Genomic DNA, 23,944 nt, shown 5'->3' with positions numbered 1-23,944 from the left:
ACCTACACATAAATCCCTGGAGTCCACACTCCTGGGTTAGCTCTGATGAGTGGGGCTGAAGAGGGGTGGTTTAAGGCAATGGTTTTCAAAAACCTATTTGACTATAACACAGTGAGAAAACAAGAAACAGTTCATATGCAACCATTTGTGTTTTGTGTATGTGTGTGTATGTGTATAAAAACTGTAAAAATATCACATAACAATAATACTCTTACTACATGTGATGTACACGATATATCTGTTATTCTATTCCATTCTGAATTTCATTATTTTTAAATGATGGTATGATCCATTAATTGGTTTTACCATCCATTAGTTGATCCTGACTTGCTGATTAAAAAAAAAGCTGATTCTTAAGCTAGATGACCAGAAAAGTCTCTTGTAATATTAGAGAAACTCTTATGTCTGCAGCTTTTATCAATGGTAGATATAAGACAATCTCATGAAGAATGTTTCTGCATCTTTGTAAAGTGCTACTAAGAACAGAATATTACACTGGTCAATGTTACGTAAAGATTAGTACCAGTGTTCATGCATCTATTTATTCATTTATCCCTTGTATCCTGTAAAAAATGAGTCCCCATGCTAGGAAGGGGGAATGGAATGGGAAAGGAGACTCAGGTGCTGCCTTCAAATAATTCATAATCTGGGTGGAAAACAGAAAAGTAAACAGGCAATTAGATGATAATGGTTTGTATAATATGCTATGAAGGTATATTAGAAAGGCATCAAACCCAGATTTCAGGGGCTGGACTAGGCCGAAGGCTTCCAGGAATAAGTAACTGATAGCGCTATCAAGTCCAAATGAAGGAGGATTGGCCAGGTGACAGGCAGAAGGCGGGGGTGAGGGACAGTGCGGTGTACAGACCAGCAGACGCCATATCTGAGCGGAGGAGTTAAAAAAATAGTGCCTCTGAGGAACTGAAACAGGTTCAGCACAAATTCTTTTAAGATGAGGGTGCAGATAAATGAGGCTAAGAAGCTAGAACAGCGTCTGCCGAGATCACAAGAGGCCTGGTGAGCCTCAGCGAGGAATTTGGACTTAACGTTCTGACGGCAACGAGAGGTTATAAAAGGATGTGAAAGACTTTAACTCCCCTGGTAACACAAAGAAAAATCCAAATAAAATAAAAATCACATTAACCTATGGAACTGTTGAAGAGATGGATGACATGAAGCCCAGGTGCTTCCAGGGAGGAGCCCTTCCCGGGGGAGCCCTTCCCGGGGGAGCCGCAAGCGGGCAAAGTGGGTCTGGGGGCGGGAAGGCGGAAGGGAAGACCCGCTAGAGACTCCAGCTCCACGGCCTCAGGAGCGCACCCGGGACGCTGGGAATTAGGCCAACAAGAGGTGGTTAAAATTGAGCCCTGACCCAGATCAACGTGGCTCTGGTTGAAATCTGAACGATTATCTCCCAGTCAGATGACAAAAGTAGGAAAGAGTTCGCACTCAAATCCACGGGAAGGCAGCGCAGGCCCCCGAGTAGGGGAGCGAGAGGACCAGGTGCTTTCAGAGAAGCCGTGTGACCGCGGCGCGGACGACAGCACGGAGCGGAGGACGACGACGAGCAGGGAGACCAGGCGGCTGTGGCCGTTCCTTCCGGGTTCAAAGGATTAGCACCTTCCTGCTACAAAACGTACAACCCCCGGTACAAAGAACAGGGCCCTTTACAAAAGGGGAAAGCTCTGGCTTAATGGGCACCGGCGCCTCACCCGGGAAACTAATGCATCACCATAAGCCTGCAAAGAGCTGGAACCTTTTTTTTTTAACGAGGATGAGCTCAATACGCCTTGGCTTTACGCTTTAGTCTCTTCTCAAAGGCCTCTGTGGACCTCTGTCTTCTATTGCTAATGGAGGATCAACCTTAGCACTGGATCAGCAAAGATCAGTACTCCTGCCCAGGCCTGGTCATCACTAGGAAAGGGTCACCTCAGTAACAATGCTGCAGTCACCACTGAACGGGCCAGAGCAAACCAGAACTCCTGGAATACGACCCCGCAGTAGCAGTCCTGCAGCAGGAATGGTTCTAATCTAGGAGATCGCAAGGTAAGAATATAAAGTCCTAGCCTTCAGAAGTCTACAATCCAGTGCCCAGAATGTTGCTCAGCACATAGTGGACATTCAACAAAAACCTGCTGAATAAATTTAAATCACTATAGTGGATAACAAGACTCTCCCTAAATACCCCAATAGCAAAGACTATAGAAATAATAGAACCGACTGACTGCTCGATTGATTTACTCACATAAATCAAATCAAAAATCTTTCCCCATAAGAGATTAGGCAGATGCTTATTTAAAAGCAGTGATGTTTAACTGTTATTTAAACCCTATAAATCCCACACAAATATCACTTAATTGCTTAAGTCTAAACTTCTGTACCACTCTTTTCCCACATGTGATTTATAAGCACCGGGTAATTAAAAAGTCTAATGACTTATTTTCTGAAATTAATATCCAAAACTTTTTGCATTTAGACTATCAAAACTAACTGGCTTCCTAGAAGCACTCACGGCTAAAGGGACATTTCTACCAAGTTCCCTGACATACATTTATATACTGTCCCTTCAAGGAGTAAAATATTCTTCACTGTGGGTTCTTTTTAATGTTCACTTTCCTATTATAGTAGCAGCTCCCATTGACAGAACACCTGCATATCAGTATAGATCCCATGGCCACAGACCCATCTCTGCATCCTGGAAGCGGAAGTGTAATGTCCTGAGTGTCTGCAGAAAGCCATGCTCATAGTTACCCTCCTCCTCCTGTGACGTAGCTGTAGCCGCCGGTGCCCAGGCCGTAGCCGTAACGCTCTCCCAGAAACACGGGTTCACTGGCGTCGTAACAGCTCAGCAGGTGCTGGAGCCTGGAGATGCTAAGGTTCCCAAGGGAATAGAAGCAATAATCACTTAATTCAAATGCATTTTCAGAGTAAATATTTCATGGTTCTTACAGCCCACTGGTTATATTATGCAATACAATATGGAAGTCATTTAGAGATGAAATTCAAGAGATTTACAGAAGAAAGATTTTTTTAAAAAAGAAAAAAAATTGAACACTGTGCATTACTGGAAACAGGAGAGGAACTGAGAAACAAGGGCCTCCTCTCCAGTGTTACCAAGCCCCTGCTGGGCGTGGCTGCCTCGTGTGGGTGGGCAGGGCGGCAGGTGTCCTGGCTCACTTCCACCAGTCCTGCTCACCACTGAGCGTGAACTAATCATCACACCTTTTCAAGTGCACTTGGTATTTTAAAATCTTCTTCATGGCTAAAAAAGGAACTTTTGAAGTATAGATGAGGTCCATGTCAGGCAGGGAGCCAGCAGGTAGGGAAGAGTGTGTGAGCAGCAAAGCTTTCCAGGAAACCTTCAGATTATGATGCACCACTGTGCTTCAATGAGCTTCCCTAATCTACGCTCTTTTGTGTCTATTTGTTTATACCTCTGGCCCCTATGCTTCTTTGTCGTGTCTTGCAAAGGGCCTTGAGAATATCCATGAGCTGCTCAGAAGAATGCCAGCAACTATGGCTGCTGCAAGGATGAGGAAAAAAGATTTCATAGGAAAATAAAATCTATAAATATTTTGTTTTAAGTGGAGACAAAGGTTGATGTTAAGAAAGGCTAGTTTTCCCATGTTTTAAGAACTTCTGTCACTTACAAATGCCCTGTAAAGTCCTTCTACTGTTTCTTCTAATTTAGAGCTTCTCAGGTCATACACACCAAATCCTAGCTTCCCTCATGTTATTAATCAGCGTGCTTGAAAAAAGTTTTCCATGGCCGACCTTGGATTAAATATTTTTTATGCATGCAGTAAATTTCAGTGTTTCTCAAGCCTGTGACTCATGAGCATCGTGCATCTCTAAGAGCTCGATGTATCAAGCATTTCTCTCAGTTACTAATCATGAATTCTTTTCTCAAGAGCAACATTAACATCTAGAACACTGCTGCTCTGGAGTCTCGTTTTTCCTGTCTTTGAGATGTACGGGAAGGGCCGTCTTTTCCATCTGTGCTTATGCATCTTACACCCAGCTAATAAAGCTGACGCTGAAAGAGAAGAAAACAAATTTGATGTATGAAAAAAAATCCTTACAAGTGCGGTGCTCAGAGTCTCCAAGTTGACTGCTCAGGTTTATATCTGCCTAAAGGTCAAGGGCTCTGATAATGGTGACAGTTTCTAAGTGGCCAGAAAGTGTTTGAAAACTACCCTGTTTTTGACACAGAAGTTAAACATTCTAGGCTCCTAGTTTGGAATCAGTATTCAGGAAGTCATCTAATAAATACCTCTGCAGGGGAAAACAGGGAAGGGTGTGGACACCTAGTAAATCACCATTCGGTCATGGAGACACAAAGATCTCTTAGGAAATCGCAGCCTTTGCTTGGTAAAAAGCTCCCTAAAAACCTCAGAGCCCCTTCTAGCAAATGCGTGAAGAAATGAGAAGTATTTCCCTTCTTCCTGCACATTGTAAAATTATCAATTAAACCATAAACACTCAATTTCTGAGGTTAAAATAACTAGGATTTAACATCTCATCTGGGTTTCTTTTCCTGGTAACATTAACCGTTTCCATATTTGCAAGATCATTTTAAAGCTGAAGAAGCATAAGCTGAGCCTGACAACGATTACACACTTCATTCACATTTGGTAGAAACTGGAAATGTGGCCAAAGCAGGCAGATCTCCAGTTCAATCCAAGGGAACTGGCCACCGAACCAGGAAAAGAACTTCATTGAACAATCTGTTACCATTTCAGGCAACCTGAGGCACAGAAATGAACAGAAACAGTATGGAAATGTTCAAGTGCAATCAAAATTGCATTAATACATTTTAGTGCTTTATCATTCTCACTCAGTCTCTCTCTCTATATATACACACACACACACACACACATATCTGTATTATGCCCCTTCCCCCCCAAACACACCAATGTGTATATTCTAAGAACAGTGAAAGTCAGCCACCTCAGAAACTACCACTGACACAAGTTTCTTAAAAAGTTAACACACCTGTTATATGTCCCAACCATTCTGCTCCTCAGTATTTCGCCGAGATAAATGAGAGCAGATGACTATACAAAGACACGTACACAAAGGTTCACAGCAGCCTTAATTATAATCCAGAACTATGAACAGTGACACAGTGCTTGTAGCTAAGCTAACACCCATTGTCCAATTTTATCGACTGACCCAGTAACATTCTTTATAGCAATTTTTCCCTCCAATACAGGATGGAGCCCAGGATCCTTTACTGCATTTATGTTTCACTTTATTCTCCTTTAATCTGGAACAGTTCCTCAGCTTTTTGTCTTTCATGACATTGGTATTTTAAAATAATAAATGCCCCCACACACCCCTTTTTAATGGACTGATCTTCATCTTGGGTTCGTCTGATGTCTCCTCATAATAAAGCCAAGGTTACACATTCCCAGGTGCAGTATTATATAAGTGATGTTGTCTGGCATGTGGTGTCCACCTGTCCTCCAGTGGGAGTATCTATTTTGATCACACAGTGCTGCCTGGTGTCTCCCCTGGACACTTAGTTTTCCCTTTGCCATTTCTCAGGCTCCAGGCAGACACTTTAACAACCAGCAAATATACTGGTCCTCATCAAAATTCACCCCGAGTTTAGCATCCATTAATGATTCTTGCGTGAATCCATCTTTACTATGCTGGTTACAAAGAGATGAATTTTCCAGCTCCATCATCGCTCCACATTTATCAGTCAGAACCCCTCGTTAACCTGCTAGCTAGAGCCCGCCTGTTACGGACTGAATTATGTCCACAACCAAAATATTCATATATTGAAGCCTTAATCGGGGATGTGGCCGTATTTTGAGATGGGGTCTATAAGGAGGTAATTAAGGTTAAATGAGGTCGTAACGGTAGGACCCTGCCGTGACAGAATTAGTGTCTTTAAGAAGAGACACCAGAGGGCGCTCTCTCCATGGCACGCAAAGAAGAGGTCACGTGAGCACACACCAGGCCGGCGGCCACCTTCACACCAGGAGAAGATGCCTCAGAAACCTCCCATGTCAGCCCCTTGATCTTTGACTTTTCCAGCCTCCAAAACTGTGAGAAATAAATTTGTGTTGTTTAAGTCGCCCAGTCTGTCATATTTTGTTATGGTGCCTGATCTGCCTCATTTACTTACTTACCTATTTCTTTATCATAAGCATGGACTCCCTGATTCCTAATTTTAATGGTTGCTAATCCATTACCGTCCTTAATCACACTGATGCTCTTGTCCCAGATTCCGCCAAAGAGAACCTTTCCAAGCTCACTTCTGTGTCCTCTTGACATGCACTTTTCTTTTTTTTTTTTTTCCTAAGCACTTCCTTACTCTCTGGTATAAAAAAGAATGTTCCAAATATCTTCTTGTATCTTCCTTGCCTCAGCCTTTAAATCAGTGATTTCTCTGAGACTGGTGCCTTTTAGTAGGAAAGTAGCAATATCAGTTCCGGTCGTTAGTTGCTCAGGGCTACGGGGGTATCTTTGCTTCTGGTCTTCTTTGGTGAGAAGGACTAGGAAGGGGTGTGTGTGTGTGTGTGCGCGTGCGTGACACACACACACACACACACTTTGGCAATCATGAGTCTCAGAAATTATGAATTCTTGCAGATTTCTCCACTTCCAATCTTCCAGCCCTACCTTAGGCCTCTTCCTTGACCTGGCCCGTCCCATATCCTCCCACAGTGAGCACCACGGTTCCCAACCAACACTTACTCACCTACTCAGCCCCACAGTGTACCTAAAATGCCTTCAGAGTTGCTTCACCCACACGGCGACTGAAAACTCAGGAGCTGTCTGACATGCCCCCCTCCTCCCACCCCTGACTGAAGGTGTGTCTCTAAATCCTGTCTTCAGCTGTATTTGCATTAGTTATACTTTCCCTGTAGTGTGATTACGTTTTCATTTGAAATGCAGTTGGGTTCACTTGTTTCAGCTTTCTCCTCATCCTTGTTGATTTTTCTTGTCCTTACAGATTTATTTTATTTTTCAATAGGTAGAATATTAGCATGCTTCCCAAAGTCAAAACTAAACTAAGAGATAAACTCAGCAAAGGGTCACACACACCCCCCACCCCATCTACCCGATCCTCCCATCCACCCGTTTGGAAACTACTTCACGGTTTTCTGGCTTACCTGTCCATTTGTCTTTTGTACAGGTAAGTCTACATGGGTATGTTTTATTTCCCCCTCTTTCTTCCATACAGGGAAGCAAACTAAATACATTCTTGTGCACTTGGCTTTTTCCATGTAATGGTATCTTCTGGAAATCACTCAATACAATTTGATTTTTTTTTTAAAGGAACCAAAATGTTGGTTCATTAGTTTGATCCTCTGCTTTTTTGACCTCTACCTCATTATTTCTGCGTTTATCTTCATTATTATTTTCTTGTTTTGGGGGGGTTGACTTTGTGATTCTTTTCCTAACTTGTTGAGTTGGGAATTGAATTTTTTAATCTTTATTGTTCCCATTGGCTTGGCAAACCTTATCCATCCCTTTATTGTTAGACTTCTTGAACGATTATGTATCTTTCATATAAAGCATAGAGTTAGGGTTTGTTTTATGAGCCAATGTGAAAAGTTTGTTCTTTTATTAGGGGATTGAAACCCACTCACATCTTGTGATATGACTGATGTTTGATTTCAACACTACAATTATTTTAGGTTTGAATTATTATACATATTATACTATATGTACTGTGTTTCTTTACTAACATTCTGGATATTAGAAAGTTTTCTTTTCCTGGTATTTATGTTCTATTTAACTTTTCATGTCTTATCATGCTTTTTTTCTTACTTGGTCTGTCAGTTTTACATCGGTATCCTTTGAATTCTATCCATTACCTGTACAATAGGCCATGATCTTATCCTATTGTCCTTTTTCCTTCCTTTTTTTTTTTTAAGTTGAATACTTTGTCAGAACATATAACATTTACATACTGTTATTTACCCATGTCCCTACCCCCGTTGTGCTTTTAGTTCTACAAGTTAAATACATGAAATGCTCACCATCAGTCGTTTTACCCAAATTTCATCTTAGTTGCATGAACTTCTTTCCCTAATATCAATATATTCCTTAGGAAGGGCACGTGTGTACACTATTCCCTGAGTTTATGTGCTGAGAACCTTTTCTGTAGCCTCAATATTGAAGAACATCTTAACTGCGTATAAAATCCGTGAGTCACAATTTCTTTGTTGAAAATGTTCCTCCACTGTTACCATATTTCTTGTGTTATTTTGAGAAGTCTGACACCAGTCTAATCTTCTTGGTCTTCAGAGTATTTCATCACTTTGCCTAGAGACTCAGAGGACTTTATGATCAAAATCTAACAGTTTTACTAGGATATGTGAAGAAGCTGATGATCCCAGGTCAGTTTTCCCTGGGACCTACTAGGCCCTTTCAAGATATAAATTAAGGTCTTCTTTTATTTCTGGTAATTTACATATTATTTCTGTTCTTTTGATTTTCGTCCATCAGGGACTCCAATTATACATGTGTTAGATTTCACTGCTTCCTCCATTTCAAACACAGACACTGTAAATGTTACTTTGTTGGGTGCTAGATGTTTTGTGTTTCTATAAATATTCTTGAGGTCTGTTCTTGGATGCAGGTCAATTACTTAGAAACCGTTTGGTCTTTGAGGGTCTTGCTTTAGTATTTGTTAGGTATGACCAAAGCACTGCTTAGTCTAGGGTTAGCTATTTCCCACTATTAAAGCAAGACCCTTCTACAAACTCTACCCAATACCTGTGAATCAAGGGTTTTCCAGTCTGGCTGGTGGGAAGAGGTACCATACTCGGCCCTCTGAGAGTGGTGGGCACCACTCCCTCTAATCACTCTGGTTGGTTCTTTCTCCAGCCTCCAGGAGTTTCCTCATACATATGCACTGACTAAACTCTACTGAATACTTAGGGCACCCCTCCACAGGTCTGCAGTGTTCTCTTCCTATGCAGCTCTCTCCTTTCCAGTGCTCTGTCCTGCAAACTCTAACGGCCTTGGTCTCCCCAGACTCTCAGCATCATCACTTCAACTCAAGGGCTCAGCTGGATTCCACCTGGGTTCCCCTCCCTGAGCAGGGACGTGGAAACTCTCTACGACAGTTAGCTGGGGCAGTCATAGGACTCACCTCATTTGCTTCATGTGTCTCACTGATGACTGTCGTTTGTTGCCTAATATCAGTGTCTTAAAAACACTTATTTCATATATTGTGTCCTTTTTGGGGGTTGTTTCAGATGGGAGGGTAAATCCAGTCCCTGTTACTCCATCTTGGCCAGCGGCAGAAGTACCCATCACCGTTTCTGACTATGAATATATGTAGAATTTAAAGCCACCCTAGGACAGGGACGACTCCTTACCTTATTAATGTGTCATCATCCACAATGACTAACCATGCTATTCTGTCATAGCTGTGATTCAAAAATCTTTCCAAAATGGCAAATGTCTTTCCACAATGACCTAGGAAAGGTGAGAAGAAAACTTACAATGCATTATTTTCCTTAAAATATATATAATTCACTTGGAAACATTATTTTAGTTTTAAAGTGTTGTAAGTAAAAGTGTAAACACTGACATGCACCGTAAGAATTTGAAATTTTAAAAATTATCCTTTTCCAATTTCCATAGACATAGTGAACCAGGAAGAACATTAGAGATCTTGAAATCAAAGGCATTCATTTCACACATGAGGGACTGAAGACCTAGAGAGATGAGGGGAATTACACAAGGTCAAGTACAGGTAGGACTAGTATCTTCACGCCAGACATACAAGAAAATTGTAAGCCTCGAAGAAATTACAGGAGCCTGGCCATCTTTCCTTAGATCTACTTATTCTGAAGGGAAATATTAGAACCTCAAGCATCACAACCTTAGGGAAACAATGGTGCAAAAGTATAGTATTACACCTTCAATTATTTATTTTGTAAATATTTGCTATTAAGTTTCTAATATGCCAGACATGGTGGCCAGTTCTCAGATGTCACTAAAGATACAGTACTGAGTAAGACAGAGGCACAGTCCCTTAGATGCCAACGGATATCGAAGCTTTAATGGAAAATGCTGGGGCCAGGGTAGCAATGGAATGCTTGGGAAGAGAACTCAAGTCAATAAAAAAGAATAAGCCCCTCTCTTCAACAAAGTATTTGGTGACACAATAGAGAATAAACCACTTGATTTAACCTTTATTTTCCTTATTCTTGATCTCTTAAAGTATTTTTAACCATTATAGTATGTATTTTTGAAAGCCACCTCAAATTCCTTTTGGATAAAGTAGACTATAAATGTGAGCAATAATAAGGTCAGACTAAAAATAAATTAAGAAATCAAGTAAGGAGTGCATCAACAAATACGTGATTATTATAGTCAAAGTCTAAACAGCAAGGTTACAGAAACAAACAAACAAAAAAATTCAAACAAAAATCATTTTTCCAAAACAGACAGACTTAGTGATATGTTTACTAACCTTGTCAGAATAATTGATAACTACAGGAATGACGTATCTGATCTACACTGTACTTTTATCAATCAGGGCATATGAGCAACACTACCATAAAATAATCAAGATAAATTATAGAACAAGATAATCAACTCACTTTTTTTTTTCTTTCATAAAAGGGTTTGGAGAAACCAGAAAACTAAGGAAAAAACATGGCAGGAACACTGGATAAAAATTAAGATGAACAGGGCTTCCCTGGTGGCGCAGCGGTTGAGAGTCCGCCTGCCGATGCAGGGGACACGGGTTCGTGCCCCGGTCCGGGAGGATCCCACGTGCCGCGGAGCGGCTGGGCCCGTGAGCCATGGCCGCTGAGCCTGCGCGTCCGGAGCCTGTGCTCCGCAACGGAAGAGGCCACAGCAGTGAGAGGCCCGCGTACCACAAAAAAAAAAAAAAAAAAAAAATTAAGATGAACAAAGAGCACCTGAAGGTGAGGTGGCCAAATTTCTACTTCCATTTTTTTTGAAATAAAAAATGTTTTGAATTAGAAAGCCTGCAATCTGAAGAGAAAAGCAGGTATACTTCCAACAATTTACTAATTAAAAGATTAATATATATGATACATATATGAGCTTATACTACATACAGCCCATGTAGAATGTGGTTAAGTGCTCTCAGAAGTACAAGCAAAATGCATCCTAGACCATAACAGACCATAAGCTTCAGGAGGATGGAAACGGTCAGCTTCATTCCTGCTTCCCTCAGTATCTACCAATGGCTGGCATGCAGCAGTTGGGTAACAGTCCTGGCTGGATAAATGGCTAAAATTAAATGAGGAGATGCTTTGTATGGGAAGATGATAAATTAACTCTGGACACCCCATTATGGCCACAGTGATCTATGAAGGTACAAAGAAATCTATTATTAAACTCTATCATAACTGTCATATGCATAATTGTCATGTGCGTCAATCGTATCAGTATGACCGACTGAAAACTTGTAAACTTTGTTAGCACTAAAAGCACTTAAACTGCAAGAATCCGTCCACATCCATGGGTAAAGATGTGAGGGAAGGAAAGAAAGAAACTTACACGTGGCAAAAATTATACTATTTATAAAATATTTCATTTTTATCTTAATTCACTATATTTACAGAGTGGACATTTTGCTTTTTGCTTTTTTTTTGGTGGTGGTGGGATGGTGGGTCGCCGCATGGCTTGCCGGATCTTAGTTTCCCAACTAGGGATTGAACCCGGGCCATGGCAGTGAAAGTACAGAGTCCAAACCTGGACTCTGGTGGACCGCCAGGGAATTCTCCAGAATGGACACTTTTGAATAAGAGTCGTCAGAACTAAGGACTCACCTCTCTCTGTATTAGGAATTCCCAGATCCACCGTCGGAACAGAACTGTCTGCGTAATCGCTGTAGTATTCGATGTGACCTGCCTGCCCCGCCCAAGTCTGCTTTACGATGGGGACTGAAAAAATGAGAGAGGGGACCGTCACTGGCACGGGCATCTAGGAAGCCTGGAATCTCAAAGTGGCGGGATAACCACCTATAAAGGAAGGGAAGCATTACTTGTTCTTCTTCAGGTGTCTCAAGACTAAGAGCTTGCTTTCTACCCTAAGAAATGCCAACAGCACAGGAATAAAATCCCCTTCTTTGAGGCATTTTCACATATACTCTAGAGCCGAGCACTTCTCATTGCTGGTGGTAAATACACTGCCTCCATATAAGGATAAATTTTCTAGTCTGATTATACTGTTGTGTTTACATTAATTTTAACTTTAATTAATTTTTCTCTTTTCCCAATGGGCTGCTTCATTTAAAATTCACAACTGGACGTCTTAAATGCTTTTGGGGGGGGGAAATATAATTACTCCTAAAGATTGGAATATTGTACGTGGTTGTAGCTGAGATGTAAACTTGCCTCCCTCACGGTGGAGGGGGGACCTTTTCAAACTACACATATCTCTGCCCGAAGATTCTTACAGGACCACCCAACCCTATAAAGGGCATGACCCTACCCCTGAGAATCACTGCACATGATGGCTGACGTTACTGAGCTGCACTTCCGGAAAATGTGGAAAAATAAGATTGAGAACCGTTGCAGATTCTAAAACTCTATCATGAACAGATAAATTATTTTAATACAGTGAACACGAACAGCAGAAAACTCTCCTGGTTTTCTGCATTTTAGGGCGAGATGCTCAAAGGTAGCTGTGTCTCCGCACCTGACACAGGAATCTGCTTGATCACTGTGTGATATTAATTCACTTGACCAACTATCCCAGTAATTATTTTCTTCTGTACTTTTTTTAAATTACTATCTGCATCTCTGAATTTTAAGAGGGGGTTTCTGCTGTTAATTTTAATAGAAAAGATCATCATATCTAGATTTTATATTCTGTTGACTTAAGAATCTCAACTCTGATGAACCACATCTTCAGTTATTATTTTGAGACTTTATCAGATCACTTATCTTTCCCTTTTTCCCAATCTAAATAAAAATAAATGATATGCAAAAACTACCCATGCAATGCCAAATTTAAGTGTCTAGCTATGTTAGCCAGCAAACTGGGAGAGAAACTCAGACAGCCCTTACACAGAAAATACAAAAGTGCACCATTTTATAGTGCCATTATTGACCAGCTTTTAAAAAAGAAAAAGACCGATGAGTTCTGGACATTTGCTATAGTCATCACCAAATTGTGTATTTTAAGCCACTAAATATTATTTTTATACATTAAAATGCAATTCTTCTGTAATCATAAAAAGGCAGATATAAAGATTTCTCCATACCAGAATGGACAAAGATGCAGTAAATAATAGATAAGGTCGCTGAGGGGGAAAAAAAAGAAAAGAAATCCTTACTCTGTCCAAATTCCAGCACAACAAAAACCAACCTTGGCCCTGCAGTGGCAGTTTGCTTTGCATATAATAAGCAGGACTTACCCAGACAAGGCTCCCCGCAGCCTGCAGCCGCTAGTGGTCGCACTCTTGGGTAAAATGTCCTCCACTGCATAACGGGAAGAAGCTGTGAGGAAAGGCCAAGAATTTCCCTGGGTCCCAGCACCGGGGTCCTGCAAATTCTGCTTGCACTTTCCTCAGCCTTTAGCCTTCAGATTCTGTTTGCTCTAAGAGCTTTAATAAACAGGACAGGCATTTCTTCTCAATTCTCTAATTTGAATGAATTAAAATCAAAATCAAGCGTGAGTTAGCTCTTCCCTACACCTAACTACTTGCTTCCAGTTTTCGTTTGAAACAGATGAAACAGAAATGTCAATAAAGGTAAGAATTACTGTTAGACTTAGTGCCCAACACCCCGCACAGGGCCGGGGACATAGTAGGTGCTCAATAAATAGCAGACTGAGGACTGAGTTTTGTCAGAATTCCAACAAAAGGCCAAGGGCTCTTTTTGGAACTAGTTTAAAGGAAGGTTTTATTCTTATCAACGATTCATCCTTTGGTACAAGACTGGTACCACCATTACCAATCATTTGAAAATAGACAAACCATTTCAACACAGTAACGTGTTCTGAGACTCTACCACCAAAAGCATCCAGCAGTGTGTCATCTGTCCCCTTATCACTGTAACACCTGTGCATTTGTAAAGTAAGGCTGTCTCCTACAACAGCAGGTGAAGACTATTTGCAACCAGAGTTGATTCAAAACTACTTAAAACTTTAACAATATTGGTCTATTTTATTGTGACTGTTTGAATCCTAAATTGAATTCATTCTATTACTTATATTTCATATTGTATTGAGGCACTAGATTCCTAAAGATATTAAACTTGGAGAAAATACTTCAATATAGTTATGTGATCTACTATCTCATTTTCAATACAGAGAAGCATACTTTCTCCCACATAATAAAACAATAGTGAATGCCTCTTTCCAGAATGTTTGCCACAAGATAATTTAAAATTGGGGCAAAGTAAAAACTGTACTATTTAAAAAAACCCTCTGCCCAGATGGCATACGTCTTCCACATGGCTTTAAAGCCTGGAAGCAGGAGATGCATCTCCCTAAGAGGCACAGAACACACTTTTACTCCCAGTGAACTGACGTGCGAAACTGACTACAAGTGAAAATGAACTGACGCTTGAGCCCTGTACAACATCTGCCACCCAATTGTGCATGATCGTTGTGAGTTAAGGAGTCTACTGTTTTCAATTAACAAACGCACCTTTTGTCTCAGTATGACCACAGAGTAAAAGCCCTGGTTTCTCTTCTCTTCTCAGGGAGAGACTTAGCGACAGCACCAAGCGTGTGCTCTGATTCCCGGGTTTAGAGATGAGGCATCTGGAAGACGGAAGAGCCCCCCCTCCTGGCTGACCTAACACAGCAGTTCGGGGCAGTCTGGCCCGTCTTCATCTGCGCAGCAGCCAGGGGAGAACCAAACTCTCCTTAATGACTCATGCACTCACTTCATCTAACACGGGGTGTGGCCTGCTAGCCGGCTGCATTTTCATTCAAACCCTCATGTTTTCAATGAGCAGACTGCGCCATGGTACCTACCAGACGGAACACGGCTACCACACACTCTTCAGAGTAAGAGTGTTCAGACCTAGAGGAAAGATCACTACAGTGAAGATAGCAAACAGGGACTTTTTAATTCTGAAAGGAGTAAAGTGTTTCTTTTTAGGAGCTCAGGAAGCTGTGAAAAGGAACTAAAGGCTGAGCAAATAGTAATTTAACCTCTTTAATGAGAGGGAGACCGCAGGAGGAGAAACACCTCAACCCACCGCGAACAGAAACAGTAGCTGCCACATGGTATCTGAGACCCGCGTGGGAACCGCGTGGCAGGAGGACACAGAGAAAATCCATAACATTCACTGACAGCTCATGTCACACAAGGAAAAACACATAACCCAGGAGGAAGTGATCAGGCGGGACGTTAAACTCCAGAGATCTTTTCCTTGCTTAAACATAACTTCACATGCTGTGGCAGTTCATCACTTTATGGAATACCTTCAAAGTTTCTTTAAAACCCTACCAACTGCTTGCATGTCAGCCAGCACTGCTGTTCCAATGCTGTCAGTATGTATTTCTTTCTTAAGCCAAAAGATAGAGTATATTTTTGCTAACTGTGTCCTAAGTTGCTTTATTTCATCTAAATCAGAATCAAGACACAAGCAGTTATCAAAACGCTTGTTTCACTGTTGGGCAAAAAAAAAATTACAAGATGTAAAATCATTTTTTCTAATTTTGGAACTTGGCTTTATTATCAATTTTTCCAAAAGAGTATGAAAAATGAGTTCACTGTATATGTCCCCTTGCCTTGACTACAGCCTTAAACAGAATGTTTCATCCCTCACCCTCGTCCCTGGAGGAGCCAGGAGTAGGGGCCATGGCTAGGGTCCACCTACACTCGGAACCAAGGGCAGCGCACACACAGTGAGAGCCTGCCTCCGGAGAAGTCACTGACTGTGTAGCCAGCTCTCAACTCCTCACAGATAAATACAGTCTTGTCTGTGTTTATTTTTTCCTTCACTGTCATTTGGTTTTTGTAACTTCAAGTGTTTCTACCAGAGTGCATACAGAAAGAAACAAGAAAACAAACCCCCCCAGTCCGTGTATTCTGCTTGAATAAGGCAGTAATATGCGAGGACAAGATGGGAATCTGAATTCCCAGCTCAACGTATATTTGAAATCATCTGCGGGTTTGAATTCCTGGCGACCCCTCCTGCTACTGAAAATAAAAAGCCTCCTGCCACAGCTTCTGGCCACGTCAAAACTGACCCTGAGCACAGCAGAGCATCAACACGGCTATCAAATACTATTTATCAAGCATTAGATTTATAATACATCCACAGAGAGTGCAGCACAGCTCTCTGTGGCAGAAAGAATTGGGGATTTGGAGCCAGAAACCCTGAGCCCCAGCTCCCGTGCTCAGTCTACAAGATGCCAAGCTATTTGTGTCTCAACCCAAAGGCAGCTTTCTCTATGATATCAAGCGAATAAAACTAATGACCACATCGCAAGGACTGTCCACATGAAATCAGATGATAGAATACATGTGAAAAACACACGAGAAAATGTAAAAAAAGATTAGCAGTCAGAAGCAGCTACTGTGGCGTTCTCACTGAAACTAAAACGATTACTGGATAATTCTCTGGGCCAGCTGGTGACTGGACTAGATTTCCAAAACGAGGAGCAGAGCCCACTGGCCCGGGCAGGTTTCACTTCCATCAAGCAGAATGGACCTCAGCGCCCCTAAAATCCTGCTGCCTAGACTATCTTTTCAAACAAACAGGTCCAAGTTTAAAAATGGCTTCTCACAGCAGCTCGGCTGTGACATCCGCAAAACACCTCTTAGGTCTCGGGCTGCAGTGATCCCAGGTGCAAATTAAGAGCTGGTTTTGGGAGGCTTGGTTTTAATGCTCCTAACAGGCTTCGAAGATTTTATCATTTTTAAAGAACTTCGACTCAAAATTCAAATATAAAAGCATTTGATAGATACCTGAAAGGATTATCACAACCTTATGCAAAGTTAAGCAAGCAATAAACTAGATTATTATAAATGACATTAAAATTAGCAAACTTTATTTTTTTTTTTCATTTCTGTAGAACATGAAAACTACAACAGGGATGGTCCCTAATTTTAGGGCTTTACTGTCAACTTGAAAAATGTGTTTCTAAAGAGAAAATACTACCACCCCCATTCCTAACATTGATATTGTACTCCAAGTGCAGCTTCAAGATCAAGTAAATCAATTTGAGCACTTCTGCTTGCTGTTCTTAAAAAAAAAAAAAAAGCAGCTAGTTCATTTCCCTTGACACTTTTTATTTTAACATCTTTATTGAAGTATAATTGCTTTACAGTGGTGTTAGTTTCTGCTTTATAACAAAGTGAATCAGTTATACATATACATGTGTTCCCATATCTCTTCCCTCTTCCGTCTCCCTCCCTCCCACCCTCCCTATCCCACCCCTCTAGGTGGACACAAAGCACTGAGCTGATCTCCCTGTGCTATGCGGCTGCTTCCCACTAGCTATCTATTTTACGTTTGGTAGTATATACACGTCCGTGCCACTCTCTCACTTCGTCCCAGCTTACCTTCCCCCTCCCCATGTCAAGTCCATTCTCTACATCTGAGTCTTTATTCCTGTCCTGCCCCTAGATTCTTCAGAAGTTTTTTTTTTTTTTTTTTAGATTCCATATATATGTGTTAGCATATGGTATTTGTTTTTCTCTTTCTGACTTACTTCACTCTGTATGACAGTCTATAGGTCCATCCACCTCACTACAGATAACTCAATTTCGTTTCTTTTTATGGCTGAGTAATATTCCATTGTATATATGTGCCACATCTTCTTTATCCATTCACCTGTTGATGGACACTTAGATTGCTTCCATGTCCTGACTATTGTAAATAGTGCTGCAATGAATATTGTGGTACATGACTCTTTTTAAATTATGGTTTTCTCTGGGAATATGCCAGGTAGTGGGATTGCTGGTTTGTATGGTAGTTCTATTTTTAGTTTTTTAAGGAACTTTCATACTGTTCTCCATAGTGGTATCAATTTACCTTCCCACCAACAGTGCAAGAGGGTTCCCTCTTCTCCACACCCTCTCCAGCATTTATTGTTCGTAGATTTTTTAATGATGCCCATTCTGACTGGTTTGAGGAGATACCTCATTGTAGTTTTGATTTGCATTTCTCTAATGATTAGTGATGTTGAGCATCCTTTCATGTGTTTGTTGGCAATCTGTGTATCTTCTTTGGAGAAATGTCTGTGTAGGTCTTCTGCCCGTTTCTGGATTGGGTTGTTGGTTTTTTTGATATTGAGCTGCATGAGCTGCTTGCGGAGATTACTCCTTTGTCAGCTGCTTCATTTGCAAATATTTTCTCCCATTCTGAGGGTTGTCTTTTGGTCTTGTTTATGGTTTCCTTTGCTGTGCAAAAGCTTTTAAGTTTCATTAGGTCCCATTTGTTTATTTTTGTTTTTATTCCCATTTCTCTAGGAGGTGGGTCAAAAAGGATCTTGCTGTGATTGATGTCATAGAGTGTTCTGCCTATGTTTTTCTCTAAGAGTTTGATAGTTTCTGGCCTTACATTTAGGTCTTTAATCCATTTTGAGTTTATTTTTGTGTATGGTGTTAGGGAGTGTTCCAATTTCATTTTTTTACATGTAGCTGTCCAGTTTTCCCAGCACCACTTATTGAAGAGGCTGTCTTTTCTCCACTGTATATTCTTGTCTCCTTTATCAAAGATAAGGTGACCATATATGCGTGGGTTTATCTCTGTGCTTTCTATCCTGTTCCATTGATCTATCTTTCTGTTTTTGTGCCAGTACCATACTGTCTTGATTACTGTACCTTTGTAGTACAGTCTGAAGTCCAGGAGCCTGATTCCTGCAGCTCCGTTTTTCTTTCTCAAGATTGCTTTGGCTATGTGGGGTCTTTTGTGTTTCCATAAAATTTGTGAAATTTTTTGTTCTAGTTCTGTGAAAAATGCCAGTGGTAGTTTGACAGGGATTGCATTGAATCTGTAGATTGCTTTGGGTAGTAGAGTCATTTTCACAATGTTGATTCTTCCAATCCAAGAACATGGTATATCTCTCCATCTGTTTGTACCATTTTTAATTTCTTTCATGAGTGTCATAGTTTTCTGCATACAGGTCTTTTGTCTCCTTAGGTAGGTTTATTCCTAGGAATTTTATTCTTTTTGTTGCAATGGTAAATGGGAGTGTTTCCTTAATTTCTCTTCCAGATTTTTCATCATTAGTGTATAGGAATGCAAGAGATTTCTGTGCATTAATTTTGTATCCTGCTACTTTGCCAAATTCATTGATTAGCTCTAGTAGTTTTCTGCTAGCATCTTTAGGATTCTCTACGTATAATATCATGTCATCTGCAAACAGTGACAGTTTTACTTCTTCTTTTCTGATTTGGATTCCTTTAACTTCTTTTTCTTCTCTGTTTGCTGTGGCTAAAACTTCCAAAACTATGTTGAATAACAGTGGTGAGAGGGGCAACCTGTCTTGTTCCTGATCTTAGTGGAAATGCTTTCAGTTTTTCACCATTGAGAACAATGTTGGCTGTGGGCTTGTCATAAATGGCCTTTATTATGTTGAGGTAAGTTCCCTCTATGCCTACTTTCTGGAAGGTTTTTATTATAAATGAGTGTTGAATTTTGTCAAAAGCTTTCTCTGCATCTACTGAGATGATCATATGTTTTTTCTCCTTCAGTTTGTTAATATGGTGTATCACATTGACTGATTTGCATATATTGAAGAATCCTTGCATTCCTGGGATAAACCCCACTTGATCGTGGTGTGTGATCCTTTTAATGTGCTGTTGGGATTCTGTTTGCTAGTATTTTGTTGAGGATTTTTGTATCTATGTTCATTAGTGCTACTGGCCTGTGGTTTTCTTTTTTTGGTGACATCTTTGTCTGGTTTTGGTATCAGGTTGATGGTCGCCTCATAGAATGAGTTTGAGAGTGTTCCTCCCTCTGCTATATTTTGGAAGAGTTTGAGAAGGATAGGTGTTAGCTCTTCTCTAAATGTTCGATAGAATTCGCCTGTGAAGCCATCTGGTCCTGGGCTTTTGTTTGTTGGAAGATTTTTAATCACAGTTTCAATTTCAGTGCTCATGATTGGTCTGTTTTTATCTTCTTTTTCTTCCTGGTTCAGTCTCGGAAGGTTGTGATTTTCTCAGAATTTGTCCATTTCTTCCAGGTTGTCCATTTTTGGCATATAGTTACTTGTAGTAATCTGTCATGATCCTTTGTATTTCTGCAGTGCCTTCACACATTTTTAATGAAAAGTATTTGTCAAAAACCATCCTACACTGCCAATGCAGGGGGCACGGGTTCAACCCCTGGTCCAGGAAGATCCCACACAATGTGGAGCAGCTAAGCCCATGCACCACAATTACTGAGCCTGTGCTTTAGAGCCCACGAGCCACAACTAATCAGCCTGCACGCTGCAACTACCGAGCTCACGTGCCACAATTGCTGGAGCCTGCGTACTCTAGGGCCCCTGTGCTGCAACTGCTGAGCCCGCATGCTGCAACTACTGAAGTCCACATGACTAGAGCCTGTGCTCCACAAGAGAAGCCACTGCAATGAGTAGCCCGCACACCGCAACAGAGTAGCCCCCCTCGCAGCAACTAGAAAGCCCACACACAGCAACAGACCCAAAATGCAGCCAAAAATATATATATAAATAAATAAAAGAAACTTAAAAAAAAAACATCCTTCAGAGCCCTTACAGATTATGAAAAAGACAAAAGAATATTAAATCTAGGTTAAATTTATGATAAATGAAATTTTTAAGTGCTATATTGATTTTTGATAGTGTTTTAGGACTCATATAATGAATGTATATGTTTATTTAGGCTGATTTAATAGGACTTAGAATTTATCATGACTTTTAGGTAACCATGAAGGTTTATAGTAAATGTACTTTAAAGATAGTGTTGACTATAACAAGATTTGAATTTATGTCAGTGTCTTAAACACTTTAATCCCAAATTATAATTTTCTTTTATTTGGAAAATATGATCCCCTTTAAAATATAATTTGTAAATATATTATCACATAAATTATATAAATGAACTCCCCACATAGCTCTAATCCCACAAAAAAAGACAGCTGGTTTAGAAATCTCTCCTCTATAAATATCACACTCTTGGTGAAATTGAGTCTGTTCATGGAAAAAATTAAAATATGTGCTAAAATTAGAAAATGCAAAAGACTGTCTAACCTTCAATTTCAGAAAAGTGCTGCTTGAAATAAGGTGAAAAAAGAGATAAATTATGTATTTATATTTAAGGTAGGTTTTTTAAAAAATAGTATCATAATAACTTAGTAGAATTCTGAAATGAAACCAACAATTTGAATAAAAACAACATTCATCTATCAATACATGCAGGATTTCCTTAAGAAGGAACCATTGCTTGTAAGGCACATTTTTCCTTTTCTGTATATATCTACATGTGAGCAAATACATATCCTTACTTAAAAGTTCTGATGTGTACATTTGAAATAAATATAAAAAGAAGGAACGGTGTTAGAAAAACATTCTTTTTGGCATTCTGTTACCCTGAAATCCCCTCTCATACTCATACAGCTCAGAGACTGCACTTGGACATAACAGGACATTGTTTTGCAAAATGAACTGTTATTCACTAACTGTCTCCTAGATTGCCACAGCTGAGCTTTTCCATTTCCAATTTAAAATACTGCTCTAATCAGTCCTTAGAAGGGCTATGACCGCTCATGTTGCAATACAAAATTGTCTTTTCTAATTGATCTTGGTGATTGAAGTGGTATGATGAAGAATACTGATTAAATAACTGCTTTTACTTCAATGACATATTTGTCATTGTCCCTTTTATTTAGGTTGAGTTTATATCTGGTTTGTACTGTTGTTTTCAAGGCAGTTTACATTTTTAAAGGTCAATAAAAATGAATAACCCAAAACATACTTCTGTCACCATGAAATTTCTTGCATGTCTTTACTGCAACAAAAATATCCTTCTTCTTCACTGGATTTCCCTAAAAAAAAGAAAAAAATATATATGCATACATGAGTCAATGTGTCTTAACTGCACATCCACATTAGCTCTCACATGCTCTCAAGTTCAAATTCACCAATGTCAGGGACGTCACACTTGTCTCCAGGATTAAGTTTTAGGGGAAAAAAGGGACTGTAGCTCCACTGACCACAAAGCCTTTGCTCAGCCAGACCGGCCCCAGGATCCCGGGTCAGCATTTCCACTGTGTCACCTGGACAAGTGTCCTCAGCTCTCTAAACTTCCATCTGCTCATTTAGGGAATTAGGATGATAACCAACCACCCGTACGGCTGCTTTTATTACTACTATTGATTAAGCACATCACAGGTACCCAGTAAATGTTGGCTACCTTCCCTTTCCTTTTTCCAGCTGGTGAAGATTTTTGTCAAAGGGAGAGAGAAGTAGGGGGATGTTTTAGTGTAACATAAGAGACGACTCCCTTCTGGGGGCCCAGCCTTACTTTGATGTTAAAGTATTTTTATGGCCCTTTATCGTCTACCCAAATCTAGGCAACAGCGACGTTCTGTCCTCTGCCAAAGGCAGGATAACTTCCAGCACTTTGGAGGAGCCTGGAGCCCTGCCCTGGTTCCAGCCCAGGCCGATCACTCAGATGAAGGGGCTCACGGAGGGGCTTGCGGACAATCCACACCCAGGCCGTGGGCACTTCACGGAGGGAGCTGGGTTGGGCGGTGTGTTCTGGCCCCTTTATCGCTATCTTAGCCCTGCAGTGATACTCAATCCTGATTCTGCATCATTTGGGGCTGGTTTATAGCGACACGTAACTGCAGTTTTGTCATGTCACTCAAGGCACTAGGAGGTCAACCCCTCCAGCTTGTCCAGGAGAACATTAAAGAACAAGCAAGCGTAATGTCTAAAAAGACATCTCCCCCTCAGGAACTGTGCCAACAGGACAGATTCTCTCCCACTGTTGCAGTGCGTGTGTGTCTGTGTGTACGTGTATTCCTCTTTGAAAATGCAACACACAGACTTCTGTGTCAATGACTTGAAAATAACAGACAACATGTGAGGTAGTGAATATATTTTTCATTGTGAGGAAGGACTGTTACCCACCCAGCTGAGTCCCGGGGTCTTCAGGCCCATCCCGGGGACTGGTCCAAGGGTCCACCCTAACAAGCAGGTTCAATCTAAAAGTTCTGCACAGTGTCAGGTGAGATCAAAGTGAGGTCACTGGCTGAGAAAGTAAAGGGGGTGGGCTCGAGGAGAAGGCTTAGAACTAACGGGCAATGTCTGAGATTGCCTTGCTAGGAAACAGAACAGGAATTCCAACAGCTACACGCTACATCTTCAACAAAAGCAATGCCTCCAGGCCACACCTCCGCAGCTCTCAGCGCCACTCTGCTCTCTTCCCTTGTGCGAAACAGGGTAATGACAGTGCTCACCTTATAGGGCCAGTATCCCCGAAACATGATATATAGTGCTCACGTGGCACATGGCAGATGTTGGGGTTTTTTAGGATGGAAAGTGCTAGGACAACATTGTGCACAGCATGTATGTTTTCCTTTGACACACGAGGAAGCTGTCCTTTTATTACTTACGCAAAGTGGTAGAAAAGAATGAAATGTGGTGGCACAGGAAGAGTCCGCCCCGTCTGTACAAAACTCAGGCACAGGAGTGAGGGGCGGTCCATCACCTCGGTCCCAGATGTAGAGAGCAATCTGTCACACAGGAAACTGGCATGAATGAAAGCTCTTAACCAGCACCACAGGTCCACAAAGGTATGAAACATCTCAAGGCAAGCAGACCTGACCTTCTCTAGAGAATGTTAAATTGAACCACATCAACATGTCAGCATTCAACAGTTTTTTGGTTTTTGTTTTTTTTTTTGTGGTACGCGGGCCTCTCACTGTTGTGGCCCCTCCTGTGCGGAGCACAGGCTCCAGACGCGCAGGCCCAGCGGCCATGGCCGACGGGCCCAGCCGCTCCGTGGCATGTGGGATCCTCCCAGACCGGGGCACGAACCCGCGTCCCC

The 23,944-nt window shown here is 41.1% G+C and overlaps 1 protein-coding gene across 5 annotated transcripts in view; it reads right to left on the bottom strand.

Moving 5' to 3' along the window:
* The window catches only part of B3GLCT (beta 3-glucosyltransferase), a 108,718-nt gene that overhangs the window by 15,460 nt on the left and 69,314 nt on the right, over nt 1-23,944 (bottom strand). For 2 of the 5 annotated variants that reach the window (XM_019936777.3, XM_019936781.3), the window contains 5 exons: nt 23,511-23,630; nt 21,866-21,935; nt 11,784-11,897; nt 9,348-9,447; nt 2,749-2,868 (listed from right to left, as the gene is read on the bottom strand). In XM_019936777.3, the coding sequence (XP_019792336.1) occupies nt 2,749-2,868; nt 9,348-9,447; nt 11,784-11,897; nt 21,866-21,935; nt 23,511-23,630 (524 nt within the window). The remainder of the gene's footprint in view (nt 1-2,748; nt 2,869-9,347; nt 9,448-11,783; nt 11,898-21,865; nt 21,936-23,510; nt 23,631-23,944) is intronic. The other 3 variants (XM_073795020.1, XM_073795019.1, XM_073795021.1) reach the window with 3 other exon arrangements.

This window comes from Tursiops truncatus, chromosome 18, assembly GCF_011762595.2.
Source record: "Tursiops truncatus isolate mTurTru1 chromosome 18, mTurTru1.mat.Y, whole genome shotgun sequence".
Classification (NCBI taxonomy): Eukaryota; Metazoa; Chordata; class Mammalia; order Artiodactyla; family Delphinidae; genus Tursiops; species Tursiops truncatus.
This window is presented reverse-complemented; position numbering and strand designations above follow the sequence as displayed.